At 42.9% G+C, this 20707-nt stretch overlaps 2 protein-coding genes across 6 annotated transcripts in view; one reads left to right on the top strand and one right to left on the bottom strand.

Moving 5' to 3' along the window:
* Positions 1–16220, top strand: part of ST7 (suppression of tumorigenicity 7) — a 103278-nt gene extending 87058 nt beyond the window's left edge. Inside the window, exons 11-15 of one of the 4 annotated variants that reach the window (XM_077338431.1) lie at positions 638–740; positions 5800–5935; positions 8612–8704; positions 9533–9672; positions 15919–16220. In XM_077338431.1, coding sequence (XP_077194546.1) covers positions 638–740; positions 5800–5935; positions 8612–8704; positions 9533–9672; positions 15919–16014 — 568 coding nt within the window. In that variant the 3' untranslated portion in view covers positions 16015–16220. Of the gene's footprint in view, positions 1–637; positions 741–5799; positions 5951–8611; positions 8705–9532; positions 9673–15918 lie in introns of all 4 variants that reach the window. The other 3 variants (XM_077338434.1, XM_077338433.1, XM_077338432.1) reach the window with 3 other exon arrangements.
* Positions 16115–20707, bottom strand: part of ASZ1 (ankyrin repeat, SAM and basic leucine zipper domain containing 1) — a 29442-nt gene continuing 24849 nt past the window's right edge. For both annotated transcript variants that reach the window (XM_077338435.1, XM_077338436.1), the window contains 4 exons: positions 20092–20204; positions 19219–19324; positions 18271–18384; positions 16115–18166 (listed from right to left, as the gene is read on the bottom strand). In XM_077338435.1, coding sequence (XP_077194550.1) covers positions 18011–18166; positions 18271–18384; positions 19219–19324; positions 20092–20204 — 489 coding nt within the window. In that variant the 3' untranslated portion in view covers positions 16115–18010. The remainder of the gene's footprint in view (positions 18167–18270; positions 18385–19218; positions 19325–20091; positions 20205–20707) is intronic.

Below are 20707 nucleotides of genomic sequence, written 5' to 3'. Positions count from 1 at the left end.
GTCTGCCTGCCAAGTACAGCTATGGAGTTAGCCGTGGGGTGTGAGGTGAGAAAGAGATTGCATGGTCTGGGTTCCCCCTCCCCAACCCTTCTTCCATTCACTGGGGCAGATAACATTTGCCAACAGTACAGGCACACCACTAGGGACGGGTGCAGCTGCAAGCAGTGGATCACCCACCACTGCTATTGCCCCCGGCTTGCGTCTCAGCCTGTCCCAGTGGCATTGGGTTGAGAACTCCATTCAAGCCTTCCTAAAATGTATTTTAAAATTTAAAAACTCTCAAACCATTACAGGCATAATTTCCCCTCTCTCCTGCCCCCACCCCAAAAGTTTTTGGTCCTAATTTTTAAAAAAGAAAAGAAATCTAGCTAAGAACATAGGGAAAAAAATAGACTTAACAGACTGAGAGACTGCTTGACATTTATCCAGATGAGTTGCAAACATGCTTTCAGCTTCTGCAGGGATTTTCATTGATGGCCTCTGTGTAATTTGTTGTTCTGAATTTCCATTTGCTGTGAAGTTTTAGAGAGTGAGGAAGAAAATAGCTCAGAGTGGCCCATACTCTGCAGATCCTTGGATGCTTTGTTTTTGTGGTAGAGCTGACCACCATGCTTCTGTCCTCTTTTATTCTATGCAGATTTTCCCCAGAAGCAGCTTCAAGGCGAGGGCTGAGCACAGCAGAGATGAATGCAGTAGAAGCTATTCACAGAGCTGTAGAATTCAACCCACATGTGCCAAAAGTGAGTTTGTTATGAACTTCTTCCACTACGTAAAAGCAAGTGTCAGGATGTAGCTCTTGGATTTCAGTGATAAAGTAGCAAGCTAAGATTGGTGTGCAACATGGAGTATTTACTCATTTATTTATAAGATTTATATCCGGCCACTCCCAAGTAGCTCCCAATATCAGAATAAAACCCCATTAAAATGCAATATATACAACTGGTAACTGGGTTCACTGGCAAGCTGCACAGTTCAGGACAAGGTCTGCATGTTGCCCTTGTGACTCAGTTGGCCATCATTAATGTAATTCCCCCCATGTCAGAAATAGGGTGCTTGTATTGCATAGATAATATGCTTTTAAAAGCAGACACCACTAGATGCATCTGCAAATGTCCAAATACATACTGGCCTGGATCCCTCAGAAAATCGCTGTGGATCGCTATGAGTGGAGCATGACTTCTCTGTGGGGGTTCCAATCACTAGGTAGGGCTTGGACATTTCTCAGAATTGCAGCTTCCCCAAGAAGAAATGGGTGCTTTGGAGGGGAGGCTTCATGACACCATATCCCACTTGGATCTCTTACCTCCCCAAACCCTACCCTCTAGAGGCTCCACCCCAAATCTCCAGGAATTTCTGCACCCACAGTTGGCAACCCTACTTTTCAACCTCTGCTTCCTGAAATGGGGTTACCAGAAATAGCATTGGGGGCTGCTGTGAGATGATGGAGACTAGAAAAATTTTTTATTAATCCCCAGCCAGCGCATGCAGAAATGATCAGTGGGATCGAATGCATTGTGCTTTCCTTTCTGGTAACCCATCTACCCCACAGCAGGGTTACTGCACAACCTAGAATTTCTTCTGACTTCAGATTTGGATTCTTCTCATTTTTTGTTAATCTGCCCTTGTCTTCCAAGAGTGTCAAACCATCCATGGAGCAATGATAAAAGGTATTGCGAGATTATTTAATTTTTAGTACATTTTTATTCCTCCCTTACTTCAAGAGGCTCAAGGCAGCATATTTGGTTAAATCTTCCTTTGTTTTATCCTCACAACAAATCAGGTAGGTAGGCTAGTCTGACAGAAAATAAAACATGAAACATACTGAAGGAACAACCCTTGTTCCTTCGGAGTCAGTATTACGTACTCACATTGACTGTGGCTCTCCGGGATCTCAGGCAGAGGTCCTTCATACCACCTACTATCAGGTTCTTTCAGATGGAGATTCCAGAGACTGAACCTGATATTTTCTGCATGACAAATAGATGTTCTACTACTGAACCATAGCCTGAAGTCACACAGAGGAGACATGCACTACAAAAGCTTTTGGTCACTGTATGAAAGGAAACAAACTGAGTTGGAAGGGACTATACAGACCATCTAGTCCAAGCCCCTGCTCAATGTAGAATCAGCCTATAGCATCCATTCTGGAGCACCATGCTGAAAGCAATGTTTTTGACTTCAGAGAAGGGGCAGCTGTTTGCAGCAACAGTTTGAGCAATGAGGCAAATGATCCTCTTACTTGCCAGCTGCTTTACCCCTCTAGGCACTTTAGTGCCAGCCTCACCAAGTATCTTCATAGATGTCCCTTCACTACTGCAGTAGAACATTATAGGACAGCTCTGTAGGTGGTCACAGGACAACTCACCTCCTGGCTGATTGGTTGTGGCCATTTGGGCACACCAGCAGCAGCCTTTGTCCCCCCCACCCCCGCTGGAAGGGCTTCCAGACGGTGAAGGTGTAGGGGCATACACACTGGCTTGGGGGGACAGGAAGAGATGCCAGAGGGCAATATGGCTGAGGTGGTGGCACTTTGGCGTGCACCTTCATCTCCTCTTCTGGCACCTCCAGCCTCCCCTCCTCTTCCTCTTCAGATGGCCTGCTGGACTTTGGGGGAGCTAGATCAGGAGCATCCAGCCTCCTCTAGAAGCCTCTGGGTCCCTGGGGCGAGCTTCAGAGCCAGAACACTCTGACCACCAACACTCACCCCAAAAGACACCTCAGGCAGCTCCTTCTCCTGTTGCTGAGCTTCAGCAGCAACATCTGGAGGAAGGTCTGCCTGAGCAGCAGAGCACCTCTGCAGGGGGCATCCCAGCAGCAGCCTCAATAAGAAGGGCCTTGTGTGGTCTCTTCATTTCACCACTTTGGCCAGAGGATGGAGTGGTGGAGTCCTTCACACAGTTAGGTGGAAAGCAGCAGCCCTCCACCTGCCCTTCACCCTTCTAGTCTTCTCCTTAGTTTGGTCCCCAGGACCCTGCAGCATGCCCTTCCTACCACTCATGGTTATTCCAGGCCAAACCCTTTCTAAGTAGTACTTGTGGGGAAGATATTATGCACCTTACTACCTGTACTGCAGTCTGAACCTAGCAGAGTGACACCTTTTTATGAACCTTCTTACCAAAATTGGGGTTTTATTTATTTTGTTTGCTTGTTTGTTTATAATTTGATTCGTATACCACTATTCCCAGCAATGCTTTTGTCTCTTAAGAGAGCTTAACCTACGTGTTCGAAAGTTTTGGGTTGCTTTCTTCTTCTTCTTTTTCATTGTTCTTGTACTTGTTTTTAGTTTTTTAGAACTAGTGATTTCCTATACTGAAACCTGATTGTGGTTTAATTAACTATCCTTGAGGTAGAATAGCAAATCTTTTAAAAAGTTAAAGGTTCTTTGTGAAATTTCAACTGATTTGATTCTGTTGGAACAAGCCTGATTTTCTTTATGGAAATACAGGCGCCCCTCCTGAAAACTGAAAAACTACAGGACAACTTAAAGGGAAAGTCATTTAAAAGTGTCTGCTTTCACTGAAGCTCAGAGCACTGCTTGCTGCTTTTTAAAAAAGTTAATCTAGGGTATTATACCACTGTTTTGAAGACACACACAACCTTGCCTATTTTAATATTCTTCTAGCACTGGCCTAGTTAGGGAGGAACTAAAGTTTTATGCTGAAATTTAAGTAAAAGCATTCAAAAATTAAACAGTTCCTAAAAGAGACCCTTCTTACTAAAACCTATTTACAACACCCAAGCATTGTACTCAGTAGCCCTTGAAACTGGAAGCACACACCTGGAACACAGAACAGTGAATCTCAACATAACCCCCCCCCCCTATTTTCCAGAAATTAAAAGGAAGAAATCCAGGGGAAGAACTACTGGGAGGGGAGGCAGGAAATAGGAAACAAGAAGAACCTAAACCACAAGCCCCTCCACATATACACCAGACAAGGAAAGAAAAGAAAATGGGTGAGGGGTGAGGAAGCAAGCAACAAAGTCTCGTCCTTCCAATTCCCCAAAAAGAAAAAAAACAGCAAAAGTGAAGGAAAAAGAGAGAACATTCAAGAAAAGTAATATTTAAAAAAAACAATCAGAATTCTTCCACCCAAGTCCATGGGAGAACCAAAAATGGATAAGTGAATCAAGTTTATAATCAGTACCAAAGAACAAAAACGGAAAGCCTCACACACACACACACACACACACACACACACACATAACTTACCACGTACCAAGCCCGAACAACAACTAACAGTAAAATATGAAGACTTGGTGAGGGAAGGCTCTTCACTTTATGGGCTTGAATCTGTTGTTGGTCTCTGGCCCATGGGAGGTATACCTGGCCTTGACCAGGGTCTTTTGGTCCTGGCCCCAACCTGGTGGAATGAGCACCCAGAAGAAGCGAGGGCCCTGGTGGAACTATCACAGGTCCACACAACCTCTTCTGCTAGGCATTTGGTTGAGACCAGGCTAAGGAAGATCTGGATTCCTCCTCCAGAGGCCCATGAGATGTCCTGACTATCTAGGGCAGGAGATGCCCTCTCCCAAGGTTGGTGGGTGGTGTGTACTGGTGAGTTGGGAGGGAATAGATTGGATTATGCCGCTTAGAATTTGCAATTTTGCTGTTTGTTATATTGGGTTTTACAGTAAACCATCATGAGCCGGTATGGCCCAGGAGTGGTGGTCAATACATTAAAAAATAATAAATCAATAAAACCAGACCAGCCTCTGTCTTCACTCTTCTCCAAGCAGGCAGGCAGGATTTGATCCGAAGTCCACAGCAGAGAGTCTCTCAGGCAGCAGGAGTCAGACTCAGAGCAACAGCTGAAGCCAAAGCCAGGGCACACTCTCTGAACCTCCCTCAGCACAATTTACGCCAATAAAGGCTTTTGCATCTTCTTTGTACCTATCTCCCTCAGCAAAGGAGTCTGGCTCAGCTAGCTTTGGGGCTCTTTGCCCATGCACAGAAGAATTTCAGAAAAGAACAAACCATTGCCAAAGAGCTGTGTTCCCCCTAACCTCAAGTCCAGTTTGCCAGATTGCCAGTGCTACTTCCCCCCTCCCTCCATCTCACTGGAAAACGGGTAGGGAGACCAAGGTAGTTTCTGAGTTGAACTTCATATGTGGAGTCAACAACCTTGCAAGATGTAAACCAGAAATGCAATGCCATTTGCAAAAGCAATGACTATCTCTAGCTCCTTCAAAAGCACTTTTAACATTGGGGTGCATAGATACTTCTTCTCTGTCCCACCTGTTGCCCTGGAAACCACAGCAAAAGGTGGGAAAGAGCCCTAGAGGAGATAGATCTGAAAGTCTCTCTGCAGCACTTTACACCAGTAGCTATTTGTTATAGTTGAATAAACCTTCCCCTCCCTCAAAAACAAGTTATATTTAGGATCAACCATACTAGTAGCTGGTTAGATTCTCTAATCTGTGTTAATCTTTAAATTATCTGTGATTTTTCCCCTCAGATACATCTGTGTGCACACCTTTACTTGTAACTGCTGTGCTCATGAGCTGGCATTCACATGGGGGCACAAACCGTGCACTCCACTGTCTGTCGCTACCTGCTTTGAAAAATGTGCACAGGGGTTTGTATACCGGGTTAGAGATGGCTCTTGCCTTCTGCAGGCATATTTTTGCGCATGAGTTGCCACTCCATTTATTATCCATGAGGATGGCCATGTGATAGGCTTAATAAAACACTGGCAGAAGAAAATGTTTCTGGGTGCATCCATGGACACTACAAAGGTTTCAGAAGGAGACTGTTCCTTCATGTGCCAAAAATGACTGTCCACTGATTTTCTCTTGTAGTATCTCCTAGAAATGAAGAGCTTAATACTGCCTCCAGAACATATTTTGAAGAGAGGAGACAGTGAAGCAATTGCATATGCTTTCTTTCACCTTCAGCACTGGAAACGGGTCGAGGGGGCCCTGAATCTCTTACATTGTACGTGGGAAGGCAGTAAGTAATTAATTCACTTTCTTAGAAGCGCAGTGAAGGGGAGGAAGACAGACCATTGGGAGAGTTACTTGTTCACTGCAGCACTCTTAGATGAAAGGGACCCTATACATTTCCAGATAGTGAATAATTCAGACTATCCTGCAGAAAGAGGACTAGTCGTCTCTTATATGTTACTGTGTCAGTACAAAAGAGATGCTGGAAGCTTTGTGACCAGAACATTCCAGCATTTTTAAAAAGCAAATGTCCCTGGATTCCTCACTTTGTTTTTCCTTCCAAGCCTTATAAGGTCCAGTTTTGCCAGGCAAAAACACACCAGTAGATGGATCAACCCCACTCCCCCTCTGATGCAGCCCCAATACAAAAAAAGACAACAAGATTATCGAACTCCCTCCAGTGTTATCCGTTTTGTCCCCATATATCACTGTTTCCACCAACAGGTGAAAGCTTCTTTGTTTTATCTGGCAGTCACTCAAGGATCCCTCCTTGCTAGCTTGTGATTTAGTTTGATTTCTGTCATCTGGAGATGAGTGGTAATTCCTCCCCAGGTCCCACCTGGAGGCTGGCATCCCTAGCTGAGAGCTACTACACCTGGATCCAGTGCAAGGACAGGGCACAGCCTGCACAAGGATTATTTTCCTCCCAAGTTTCCCCTTGCCCTGGCATCAATTTCTGACCCTGAGAAATTCTAAGGTCCTAAGATTGCCAGCCTCCTGGTGTTGCCTGGAGATGTCTCCGAAACATCTCCAAATCACACAGATCATTTCCCCTGAGGTTAATTGCTGCTTTGCATGGTGGGCTTTATGACAGCTGAGATGAATGCTTCCATGTTTTGCTCAGGAAAAGTTTGCTTTTTAGCATATTGCACACACAAAAATGAAATTAACTTCTTAGTTAACAAGCATTTTATTTTACTACTGATTATAGTGATGCTATGCACACTGGTGCTTTTTGATCACAGGAACTGGGGTTGCCAGGACTTTTCCGGTGTCACCAGGACACTATTAGACCCAGCTGACTCTCAACTACATTTGGTCTTCACACATTGCTAGAGATGCCAACCCTGGGGGTGGGGGGTTGGCTGGCAATCTCAAAGAAGAACAAACTTGATCTCCTTTGCTTTATGAACAGAACAATGCCTGAACTCTGTCCTGGCTGTTTGCTCTTCTTCAAGAGCAGGCCCTCTCTGGGCAGAATAAGGCTTCTTCCCTTTGTCAGAAGCCTTGAGCCCAGCCACAGCTTCTTGTTCCTCACCTCCCTGAAGTGTAGCCTTTTAAATCCATCTCAGGCACCTTTTCCCTGAAGAAGAGCAAAGAGCCAGCCAGCCTACAGTGCAGATATTGTTCTCCTCAGTTCGTACTTATTTGAGATCACCAACTCCCCCCCCCCAGAGATTGGCATCTCTACAAATGTATTAAAGTCAAATGTAGATGGGGGTGGGGTGGATCTAATAGATATGTCAATTCTGGTGACATAGGAAGAGATCTGGTAACACCCAGTGATTTGGGAGTGGTCTGATGATGGCACATCCAGTTGGGAGTGTCTGGGTGATGTCATGCCTGGTGATATATGATTTCCGGGGGTGTGGTCAGCTGACATCACTTCTAGGGGTCCTCGAAGCCTGAAGAATATTTCAGGTGTTCCTCCATGGTCAAAAGGTTGAAAAACACTGCTGTAGAGTTTTGCCCATGGGGCATATTCTGATTAAATAAGGAATTTTATGATAGCTCCCCATTAGCATTGCTGAAAGAAGAACATTTAACATCACTAACATAAAATTCTTATCTGTGGTTGATTAATGGGGCCATGAAATCATGGCAGGATTCCTATATTAAAGAGAGAGAATGTTTTACCAGCTGTACAGATTAATTCTTGAAATTCAATATCTAAAATTCTACACTATCAAGAAACCTGGTTGAGAAAACCTGATCTAAACATTGCTAAAGCAAACATTTCAAACCAATTAGTGAACAAGAAAGTAATACAGCATCATCTGCATACAAAAGTACAGGGAGGTATAATGAGCCAAGTTTTGGACAATGCCCATCAATAAGTGACAAAGTGGAAGCAGGGTGGTTCATTAAAAGATTAAAAAGAAAAGGTACTAAAATACAGCTTTGCTTTACTCCTTTATTGGTTAAGACTTTTGGTCAGCGGTTCTCAACCTTTTAACTGCCGCAACCCCAAGTTCGGCGGCGGGGACGGCAGGCACACAACAATTGAAGCGGTGTGTAGGCGGCCAGTACCATGGCTCCACCACCTCCACCTGTCGCCACCACCACCCGCCTGCTCCCACCACCAACCACCAACATCACCTACCACTGCCATGGTGGGCCACTGCATGCCACTGCGGGCTGCCACCGCCGCAGCAGTCAGCAACCTGGCAACCCCGCGGAAGGGGCCAGGAGACCCCAAATGGGGTTGCAACCCCTAGGTTGAGAACCACTGCTTTAGGTATTACATTTGCTAGCAGAGTATGCTTAACCTGAAAGCCATGTGTTCAAATTCTAATTTCAGTCTGGAATCAAAATAGGAACAAATATTGCATTTTCTTTTCCACTTCTACATAAAAAATTGCTAATGTAAGTAATGTGCCCTCTAAATTAATATCAGGCTTTCAGTAGTCTTTGAACTAATGGTTCCCCCTCCCCCTTTTTGTTACAGCATTCAGAATGATCCCTTATCCCTTGGAAAAAGGACATCTTTTCTACCCTTATCCTATCTGTACAGAAACTGCAGACAGAGAACTTCTGCCATGTAAGTAGGACCTTTGTCTCTTTTAAAACTTTCACAGAAGGGAAAACATCTATGATTGACTTTCGCAAATGCAAAGTGTTCTTGTTGTGAAAAATTTTTGCAATCAGCATGGCGGTGGTAGAAAGCAACTCTTTCCCTGCCTTCCCCGTGCTCCAAAAACCCTATGGACTTCCATTAACTCCAGTTTGTTTGAAACCTTTGAGGAGGGGGAACTAGAAAGCTGTTGAAAGCAGCATCTGTTCCCTGTTTGTTAATAATGTCCATAAGACTTCTTTATGTTAAATAGACCCTCGACATGATGAGGAAGGGGACTTCCCTTGTCCTGAGAGCAATGTTGAGGGACTTGAAGTAGATTTTAAATAGATTTGTGGAAAACTAAGTTGGCAAAGAAAGTCCCCAAGGGAGAGATTCAAAATGTCGCACTCAGAGTTAGGGTCCAAAACACCTTTAAAGTTTAATGTTTCAGCTGCTGCGTCTTCATCCTCTGGCTGTCGCAGGGACAGGCTTTCTCTGCAGAGCACATTGAGGATCCCTGAAAGGCTTTTGGCTTTGCACACTAGACCTATAAACTGCCACATGACTCTTGTTCAAGCTGGATGTCCCCAGGGTGTGAGTGTGTCTGTGTGATGAAGAGTCTAGGAGAACTTGAAAGCTTGAGCACTGCTTAGTATACTTTTGTTGGTCCTAATAAAAACCATAGCAGGGATCTCATTTTCAGAGTTTGCTTCCGATCAGTGTGTCTTACCTAACTTGCCTTCTTGAAGCGTTTTGCTTTAGCTTCTCTTGGCTTTCCAGGTGTTTTTTTAATTCCTGACATTTTCTTTGCAGCATTCCATGAAGTCTCGGTTTACCCCAAGAAAGAGCTTCCCTTCTTCATTCTCTTCACTGCCGGATTATGTTCCTTCACAGCCATGCTGGCCCTCCTGACACATCAGTTCCCAGAGCTAATGGGAGTCTTCGCAAAAGCAGTGAGTATCTTTTTGTGCGTCTCTGCTGGAGTCACACATGGAGGGCAGGATGGGCTCAAGTATATTTTCCTAGCATCCGGAGGCAATGATGCCATTCCATGTGTGTGCATTCCTTCAGAAATACAGTCATTATCTTTGATTTGCTGATTGTATGTGTGAAATGGTATCATGGTAGTGGAGGCTCCCATTACAATTATGTACTAGGTCCAATTAAATGATGACCTGAGAGCAGGGGCAGAATCTGATATTTGCAACTGCATAAACAAGGTGTATCAAAACACGGTGTAGGAGATACATATACAGTTGGTATAGCATGGCGGCAAAGACAGGACTCGCAAAGCAGTTTCTCCAGGTGTCAACCTGGTTTAATGGTTAGACTTAGTCTAGGGCAGCCTCTCTCAATTTTTTTACTCTTGGGAAACCCTTGAAACATTCTTTAGTCTTTGAGAAACCCCAGAAGTGGTGTGATCGTTCAGAATATGGCAGGGAGAGATAGCTGCTACATGCTCACCTGGGGCCCCTCTCCTTCCCACCCCCTCCAGACCCACCATTAGCCATTAGGGGGGCAGGTCAACATGACTCTATTTGGTCTTATTACCTGATAAATGTTAAATGAATTTTAAAAATATATTAAACATTAATTATCTCCCACCTATTCACAAAACCTTGGTTGAGCAAGACTGGACAAGGGAGACCCAGATACAAATTCACTGTCAGCCAGTTATGCTACTCCCTCGCTCGTTCAGCCCCACTTAGCTTATGGGGTCCTTGTGAGGATAAAATGGAGGAGAAAGGAATTGTGCCTCCTGCCCTGGAGGAGGGATAAGACTAAAATACAGTAGACTGAAGTCTCTGGATCAAATCTGACCTTAGTTCTAAACTCACTAACAATATACTTTTCCTAAGGACACTGGCCCGGGAGTTAGCCCTAATAAGTGGACTCCAGGGGGAGTCTGAGTAGCCTTGCTTAGGACTAGGCATAGCATTATCTTTCAGCATCTACGGGCATAACAATATTGGGCTGCCTTGCAAGGCTGCTGTTAGGATTACGATCAGATAATGCATAATTAAAATATGTAATTAGGATTATCAATCTCAAAATACTTCCAGATAATAAGTAACAAAAGTTTTTTTTCATGGCTTATTTAACCCTGTCCTGCTCCTGTAGCTGCAGTTGAATCTATTCTCATGTGATCCACCAGAATATTTATTTTACCAAGCTGTTTCCAAATAGTGTCAACTGGGAATGGGTACCAGTTGAAAGGGGGGGGGGGACAACATAGCAGTTTAGGATAAACCTGAACTCTGTGGGAAACTAGGGGTGATATGTTCTCTTTTACATTCCAGTTCAGACATAACATCAACCATTCCTTGTTGGCACTAGTGGGAGAGATGGCCAAGGATGGCTTGGAATGCAGCTACTGTTTTCAACAGCAGAAGCAGCCATGGTACTAGGCCCCAAACCCATCTGTGCCTAAAACAGACTCCTTTTTAACGCCAGTAAGGGGGAAGAAGAGGGTCCATTCATACCTTGTGTCTGTTCCTGGTATAGATTTTATTGGGCACATCTGATATTGTTAACGAATCTTTGTCAGGTTTACATCCACCCAATCATTACCTAAGCAAACTGCTGCAAGCAGGACCTGTCTTTGAATTATTAATTTGGTAAATAGAAGCAGGAGTATTATGTTTAAATTAAAACTGAACAGATCGAAACAGTGCCCTTCATCCAATGCTATTCACAAGGACAGTAGTAGTACATTATATGCCCTTCTTGAGAGCATTTGACACAGATGGCTGGAAAAAATAACGGCTCTCCTTACATCTCCTGTTCTTGGGTTATTAATTCTAGCATTAAAAATATTCAGAATGACATCTGAATGTTAAGCGCCTTTTTACAAATGGACTCTACTAGAAACTGGAGGTTACTCCGTATCATTCTCGCTTTTTCCTTTTCCAAAGGGCTTCAGCTCCTGCTTTCTTTCCATATTCCTCCAAAATGTTTGCTAAGGTTAGGACAACATCCAAGGCAAATGCAGATACAGTGCAGGAGCTCCGTAATATGCAGTACTTCTAGGCACACTGACTGTCCACCTATCTAGGCTAAAATCCAGCACTCTGCACTGATTACATCCTTCTCTTCAAGACTGCCTTTTAACTCTCTCTCTGACATTATGGATCTCCTGGCACCAAATGAGGGAGGAGGGTGTTAGTATGGCTGTATTACAGCCTATGGCAATTGGCTTCTCACCTCACAAGCACAAGCACAAGTCTAAGTAGGATTATATTTTTCTCATTAACTTCATTTGACCTAGAAGAGCAAAACTCTGATTAATATGGCATTAGAACAATCTGCCCTGCAGATAACTTATTTGCTAGATCTTGTTTTTTTGTTTGTTTTGTTTTGTTTTTTTATTATGGCCCCCTCTGACCAGGATTACATAGACTCACTTGCAAGTAGCTGAAAAGGCTTGCCCTTTGGGTCCTTTGAGGATCTTTCTCCTTTAACTGGCATGATTCAATACACACACCTGCAGACCCGCCTCTCCTTTTCGTTTGTTTTTTAGCTTACCTAGATCAGAATGGGCTACTTATAGTGTTTCCACATGATAACTGAAAGATACATTTCTTGTTGATATGTTTGACTTCTTGTGAGAAATAGAGCCTAAGCTTCACTGCCAAGTAATAAAAAGGTGTCATAAAGCAGCAGTGATTTGAACACCTGACTTACTAGTATATCAGGTTCCTGTTTGATTTAGTTGTTTATTCAATCTTTTTAAGGAAAATAGAGCTATGAATCCAAGTGAGAGACTTTTTATTACACTGTCTTAGTAAACTGGTAAATTGCATAGTTGTATTCCCTATTACATCTTTGATTGTAGCAAAATAAATCTGTGACAACAGCAGATTATTAGCTCCCTAGTGATGATATGTTGTTATACTGTATGCAACCAGAGAGGTAAGAGCACTTAAGTTTTCATAAGAAAAATTGAATTTCCTTTGATTTCCCCCTTCCTGTGCAGCCCAGTATTGTTCCCAAATGCAGGTGACAGTGATCCCTCAAAAACAACATAGAGGGGCAAAATTGGGGCCTGTAGTGGAAGGGAAGAATCAACAGAAAATGTAAGTGTGAGATGCCTTGCTGTAGAGAGGACATCACAAACTACTACAATGGTTGCAATTCTTACCTTCTCAGACATAAATTCTGTCATAAAGGCGACACTTCAGGAATATAATTTGGTTTCAAATAGCGAGGCACTAAGACAATGTGATGTAGTGGTTAAGGGCAGTGGCCTCTAATCTGGAGAACCAGGTTTGATTCCCCACTCCTCTTCCACAGGCAGCCAGCTGGGTGACCTTGGGCTAGACACAGTTCTCTTGGATCTATTCTTGCATAGCAGTTTTTGAGCTCTCTCAGTCTCACCTACCTCGTAGGGTGTCTGTTGTGAGGAAAGAAAAGGGGTTGTAAGCCACTTTGGGACTCCTTCAGGTAGTGACAAGCAGAGGATAAAAAACAGCTCTTCTTCTAAGGAGTGAACTAGTTCAAAATGCACTGCTCACAACAGTTTGGTCAAAATGTCTCAAATTATTTTAAGAATCCCATACCTTAAGTGTGCTGACTCAGGGCCTAATTACTCACCATCCAGGTCAATCAGAATATATTCTGAAATTTCACTCTTTCTAACTGATTGGGATGCTGGTGCAGGGAGAAAGGGGCTTAGACTTTATACTCACTTTTTCTGACCCGAAAAAATATGGGAACAGGCGATTTTTCTTGTTGAGGGTCATTACAAGTGCTTATAAGCTAAACATTACATTTCTGCAATGGGGAAACAGTGCCTCTGGAGCAATGTCCGGTTGGGAAACCTTGGCAGGAGGGGGGAATCCAAGTCTCTGCTCTCCATAGACTATAGGCCTGATCCGGGTCAGGCTCCCATGTAGCTGTGAAGTGTAGATTTTCAGAGCTCGCCTCTCCAAACGATCTGGGGATGTACCCAGGGAAAATATAAATGCAGCTGGTCATACTGAGTTACAGTATGTACTGATGCATTTGAAGATTAATTATCAAGGGCTTATGAATGATGTTCTCTTCATGGGGCAGACATGTAGGCTTTTGAATGGGACTCTCCCAGACCATTTATGCACTGGGAACTTCATTGCCCCAGCTCCCGTGCAGGAGTACAAATGGGGGGTGGATGAGGTGCACCAGGCCAAATGCTCCCCCATGTGGGTACAGGAAGAGATGGGGCAACCTGTTGCAACTGAAACTCCAGCCTGCAGCCTGGCATAAAACCTCCAGTGCATAAATGGTCCCATTGTCTTTTTGTACAAGGTAAACAAACACCCAAGCAATGTGTTTTTGCCTAGATTACAAGCTTCTGAAGAGAAATGGGAGAGATCATTAGAAGGAAAAACTGATAAGGGACAGGAAGTATCTAAGTACTACAGTAGTCAGACTGCCAGACTAGGAAATCTAGTCTGGATTCACCACTCTGCCATGGAAGCTCGCTGGCCAGTCACTCTTAACTTAGTTCACAGGGTTGTTGTATGGATAAACTGTTTCCCACTGAAGAGGAAGCTGGGTCATAATTGAAGTCAATAAATAATCAATAAATAAATGGCCTAATGCAGTGGTCCCCAACCTGCGGTCCACGGCCCGGTGCCGGGCCGCGGCTTCTTCCCTCCCCTGCCCGAAGCGAGAAGCAAGCCAGGCCGCAAGCAAATCGGCTGTCGAAGCGGCCGATTAGCTTGCAGCCCGGCAAGCTTCTTGTTTCGGGCGGGGGAGGGGAGAGAAGCTTGCCGAGCCGCAAGCTAATCGGCCGCTTTGGCGGCCGATTTGCTGGTGGCCCAGAGGGGCCGGGAGGTGAAGCCGCGGCCGCCGACATGGCGGCGGCGCAAACGCACATGCGCAGACTGCCGCGCACGCGTGTTTGCGCCCCTGCCAGGCACAAACGCGCATGCGCAGCAGTCCGCACACACACATTTGTGCTGGGGCTGCCGCGCGTGCGCGGGCCCCGGGGCCACCCTCTTCCCATTCAGCAGAGCAGTGGTCTGTGGCAGCCGAAAGGTTGCGGACCGCTGGCCTAATGGGCCAGATGATGCAAGACATCCAAAAGGAAGATAGCCAAAAGGCAGACAGCATCTGAGAACACACCCACCCAAAGCTGCCTTATATTGTATCAGACCATTGTACCATCAAAGTCAGTATGCAGTGGGTCCCTAGGGTTTCAGGTGGAGATTTTTCACATCACCTGTTACCTGAATCCTTGAGTTGGAATTGCTGGGGATTGAACAGGAGACCTTCTGCATACCAAGCAGGTGAGCTGCAGCTACTCCCAATAAACAGAGGATAAAATTGGGGGGGGGGGGGATTTGTAGCAGGCAGTAAGAAAGGCAATAGCTAGAGAACAAAACTGAAATTAGAAGGACAAAGTTTGACTCCAGCGGCACCTTGAAGACCACCAGAGTTTTATTCAAAGTATAAGCTTTTGTGTGCATGCTCACTTCAGATACAGAAAGGGCCAGTTAGACTCAGGATGCATAAGTGACAGGGCAGTTTACATCTGAGATTGGATTAAGATTTGACCAGCCACTTTAATACAATCTCAGCTATAATTGGCTAGTTTTCTATTTTGACTTTAACTAATCCCACGTAATGGTTGAAAGGTTTCTTTCACTATATCACCCAAACTTTGTTCTGCTGCTTCAGACCAACATGCCTACCTACCCAAATTAGAAGAATTAGAAGAAAACAGAACCAAACACTTTCAAAAGCATAACAGAAGTATAGAAAGGTATGGAAGATTTCATTGCACTTCATTCTGGGTCCCTTAAATTGTTAATACTTGAATCCTGGGCTTTTCCCTATATATATTGTATAAAGGCTGCAGAAAAATAACTGGTACGATTTAGAATAGGGTTGGGCACTTTGGCACCTGAAGTGGCACGGCGGGGGGTGGGGGGAGAGGCACGGGTGTCGGTGCACGCAGTGCACCATGCCTGCGTGTGTGCGCCAAAGCCCACGCCTCCCCCCCCGGGCATGGCACTGGCTGCGACAGGAACAAACAGCCACTTCGGGCGCCAAAGCGCCCCACTCGAATTTAGAACATAATGCTCAATGTACCTGCCAGTTTCCAACAAAGTGTAAAAATGTGATTGCCTAATTTATGTACTCTCTTCCCAGCAAGATGGAAGGGGGTTAATACATGGGCTCTGATTCCCTGGTGTCTCTTGTTTGCTTTGCAGTTTCTCAGCACTCTCTTTGCCCCCTTGAATTTCGTCATGGAGAAAGTGGAAAGCATCCTGCCCTCCAGCCTTTGGCATCAGCTGACAAGGATCTGAGTGGAAACAAATAGTTCTCAATGACTGCCATGACATTTCCTGTGCCAACTTCTTGTTGACCACCAGAAAGCATGAATTTTTTTTAACAAAAGGGAAGCCGTTCCACAATTTAAAACTCTTTTATTGTGTTATAATTTTTGTTGTTGTACAAAATACATTGATGTTTGGTTCTATTACATTTTGCTTTCAGAAAACGAGAAGTAAAACATTCTTTAAAAATAAACTTTTTGTGTACTGCAGTAGTTTTGTATTTTGTTGAAAAAGAAATGATGAATTGTTCTCCAAGAACAGCCCCGTGACTCCAAGACACAGGTAGTGTAGAATGTGCCACTCAGTCCACAGCAATAATGAGTGTAAATTGGAACTAGGGATACCTACATTCAAATTCTTCCTGCAGTAAGAACTTGATGGCTTCAGCTATCTGGCCTTAATTCCGCATCTATACAATGGAAGTATGAACAACCCACAATAGTCTGTAAGTATGAGTGGGACTGCTATTTGAATCAATATACATGTTGACAGGAACAGAATATGCAAGGCCAATTTTGAATGCCAATTTTGCAGGCTGCTATTTAACTACGTTAACTTTATAGTTGTCAAAAATAATTCTAGATTGTTTTTGCATGCACAAGGATCAACATTAATGCTGTATCTTAAACATGATTTCCAATGGATGTTATATATTTGTTCCTTATTTGCAGTCAGGTTTTATTTTATTTAAAATGTGTATCTGAAAAAAGTTTGATGCAATTTACAGCATAAATACAGTGAATGGCATGAATTACAACTTACAGAGCAACACAGGTGGATAGCCATGTCAGTATGAAGCAAAACAACGAAATTTGAGCTCAGAGGCACTTTTAGCAGAACTGTTTGCCTTAAAGTTCCACTGGACCCCAATTCACAGAGCAGTAAGGAAACCCTGTCAATAACAATCTGCTTCACAATCCAAATATCAGCTGGAATACAAGCAGCCAATCGTTCCAAGAAGACAAGAGTTACTTTGATGGGCATGGCTGGGGATAGAGCTCCAGTGTTACTTGTGCAAAAAAACAGCATAATTAAACCACAGGCTTCAGCTGAAGATAGGATATGATGTGCTTAGAAAAATACCCTCTCTTTTTAATGCTCGCCATTAGCTACTGACAGGACACCACTCATCCTGAAATATACTTGTGTAGTTTCTGGTCTTGGGGTATAATTAAAAGAAACAACCAGCTATTTAAGTGATTGGCATAATGGCTACAAATTTCACTAATGAAATTGGGAAGGTAATTCCTGCCACATCAGATTCATATCCCTCTGCATTCTATCAATGATGAAACAGCTATAGGGATGCAGGGCTTGGCACCTGAAAAGGGAGGGGGGCACCCCAGTTCCCCATACTGCAAGTCCAATGATTTTAAACATTTTAAAATCATTTTAAAATAGTGGGCAGCATCCATTGGTCAGATGCACTGATGCCATCATATCTAGTGTGTCCCATAGACCCAGATTATACCAAGCTGGGGTTTGTTTTAATACAGAGAAAAGAATCAGAGTTTAGCACATGGGATGAACCATCTCATTATTTTGCGATGTAACCTGGTCCACTCTATTTTTGCATTTTTTGCCTTTTGCTGTGTTGCCACTTCACTCATTTTTGTATGTTCCAATATTTATACCAACACAGCTGGATGGTACTTAAAGAGATTCCGCATAGGCTGAAGAAACTAGATTTAGTTTACATGAAATTAAATATGAAATTTTCTTAATAAGAGCGCATGCATACAGGTATTTTATCAAAATGTCAAGGAAAAATGAAACAGATGTTACACTAAATGAAATTTAATTTCTTGTACTTTTACATTAGAGTACTTTAAATATTGCAAAATCTGTACTGCCATCAGCCATGAATGGGAAAACAAGTCAGCAAGACTTCTGAATATTGTCCATTCAACTCGTAGTTTTACGTATTGGAAAAAAAGATACAACTTTCAAAACACACATCACAAACTCAGCTCTTCCTTGAAGTTATCTTGGCGATAAGGAAGACACACCCAGATCCAACCAAGGTTACTGCTGCTGCTATTTTTAAAAAAGTCTTGTTCTGTTTGCCTCTTTTCTCCAGAGGTTGTATTCGGCAAGGATCATTATTCTGTCCATCCTGCAGCTAATAAAATATATGTTGGAAAATATTAAGAACTATACAATAGTACAAAGTCTTAAAACTAGGTTAACTGCATACCAAGGCACGATTTGTTAGTACAAATATACCTTTTTAATGAGCTCCTTTAATTTTCTGACTTCTCCATTCAAACTGTCCACACTGGAAATCAGGTCTCCACAAACTTTAGTGAGGCTTCGGGATGAATTCCATTCCAGCACTAACTAATAAATGAAACATTGTCTGTTAAAATATGCCTAATTCCATTCATTTACAGAACATCACTGTTCACTGAAACTTGATTCCTGTGTATAGTTAAAGACAGTCAGCAAGAGAGTGGGGGTACTGTAACTGCAGTGGCAGACAGCACCTTATTAAAAATAATGCTATTTGCTGAAAAGCTATGTTGTTTAATTCTAAGTTTGTTATTCTAAAACAAGTTTTTGATCCTGTTAAGCTCTATGGGCTGGATATGCACTATCACTTCAGTGAGGAATTTATCTCCATGGGAAGACTCATTCCAGAGGAAAAAGAAGTCTTTAATCTAAGGCTGCGGACCGGTGGGGGGGAGGGCAATCCGGCGGCAGGTCCACGCATGCGCATTTGCGCCATGCGCAGCCGCAAACGCGCATGCGCAGGTGGTTGGGGACCACTGTTTTAATTAATGAGAATACCACAGTCCCTTAAGAAATGTACATTATGTCCTCATGTTCACAAGTAGCACTGAAGCTGCTCTTCTGAAAACAAGCCTACATGGAGCAAATTCAGTGTTGTTGAGGCCAATTTTATGATGTGAATTCTACTGTAATGACAAGACACTAAGCAACAATAAATAATTTGGATCATCTAAACAAGTTTAAATATGAAGACAAGGAGTGCTGCTTCAGATTTGAATTGAACTGCCTTAAAATGATTTAGTCTTAAACGTGACTTCAAAGAATGGCATTACACACCATTTAATTACACATAGGGACATCAAAGTTTGGTACTGAGAAACAGGTGGTACATGTTCATATATTTATTTATAAGTATCATAATCTTTCCACTTGGCTGAATACCTTGTGAAATTCTGTAGGATATTGGTTCACCATGCTCTGTGCAGCTGTTTTAAGGTGAATGCATTGTCTGTTGAGTTTCATAAGAAAAGTAAGAAAGTCATCACCACTGGAAAAATAAAAAGAAACACTATTTCAAGAACAAATTTTATGGTCATTCAGACCGAATTTCAAATGCACAATTAAAATATCAAATGAATACAAAATAAACACTTGAATACAAGAGGGGTGTTTAAAATAAAAACTATAAAACATGTTGGGGTTAAAACTTATTGAAACAGCACTGGCTAAGTATCAAGCCAATATGTTATTCAGTAAAAGAGGAAATGAGACAATACTCAATTATATGCTCAGCATAACCAGTTTCAAAATACAACCTAGGTAGCCAAGTAGGAAAACAGGGTATTAAGACCATCAATAACTGTACAATTAATGTTATGCTCTAATCACTAGAAAGGTTCAGAGAAGTGTATGGTTGGCCTGCTGTCCTGCAGGTCCTATGGGGCTTTGGACATGTACTTCCCTAACGATGTCCACACAACAAATAAATACGGAGAAGGAGGTGCTCCAGTGTACCTAAGAGACCGTCTCTCTGCCTATAACCCCAAAAGAGCATTACACTCTGCCACCACCAACTGGCTAGTGATCCCTGGCCCCAAAGAAGCATGTCAGGCCTCAACGAAGGCCGGAGTTTTTTCTGTCTTGGCCTCCACATGGTGGAACGAGCTACATGAAGAGATCAGGGCCCTGTCCGAACTCCCAGAATTCCGCAGGGCCTGCAAAAGGGAGCTCCCTCCACCAGGCATTTGCCTGAGACCGACAGGAGTGACAAGCTGGTCTTTAGGCCTGTTCCTATTTGTTCAACCGGCATTTTACCTAAATTCTATGTTTGTCACTTGAGACAACTCTTCCAATTTCACTTCTTCAACGTTCAACTCTTTAACAGCATCTAAGATTTTCTGTTGATCTCTGGTATCATTAATCCCAATCTAAAGAAGACAATAATTAGAAAATGTAAAAGAAATGAGAATAAAAATCCTACATGATACATTAGTAGGTCTTCACAACCATAATAATGAGAAAATTTCCATTCATTTATACATTATGAGCATTGTATAACACAAAATCCATTTCTCTAAACAAGAAAAGCTTAACTAAAATAATTAATCTAGGTAAATCCCATTACATTATTTTGTTACTTTATCATTTCACATTTTTATTAAACCTTAAAAAGACTTGAAATAATGCAGTGGCATATAGGTAAGTGCTAAGTAGTATAACTACTGAGCATTAATAAATATATTTTGAACTCCCCCCCAACTCTCATTTATTTAAAAACAAATTGTAGAGTAACTTTTGACATTCATTATTAAACCAAAAGCACTTCCATTATTCTTTGAGTAATGGTTGCAGAAGTAGCACCCCCCCCCCCCCCGTGGTCATTCTCTAGCTTTCAGGGACAAAATTTTCAGATAAATTCTTGGTTTGATCA

This window comes from Paroedura picta, chromosome 5, assembly GCF_049243985.1.
Source record: "Paroedura picta isolate Pp20150507F chromosome 5, Ppicta_v3.0, whole genome shotgun sequence".
NCBI classification, from domain to species: domain Eukaryota; kingdom Metazoa; phylum Chordata; class Lepidosauria; order Squamata; family Gekkonidae; genus Paroedura; species Paroedura picta.
Note: the sequence above shows the minus strand (reverse complement) of the source record. Positions and strands in the feature narration are given on the sequence as shown.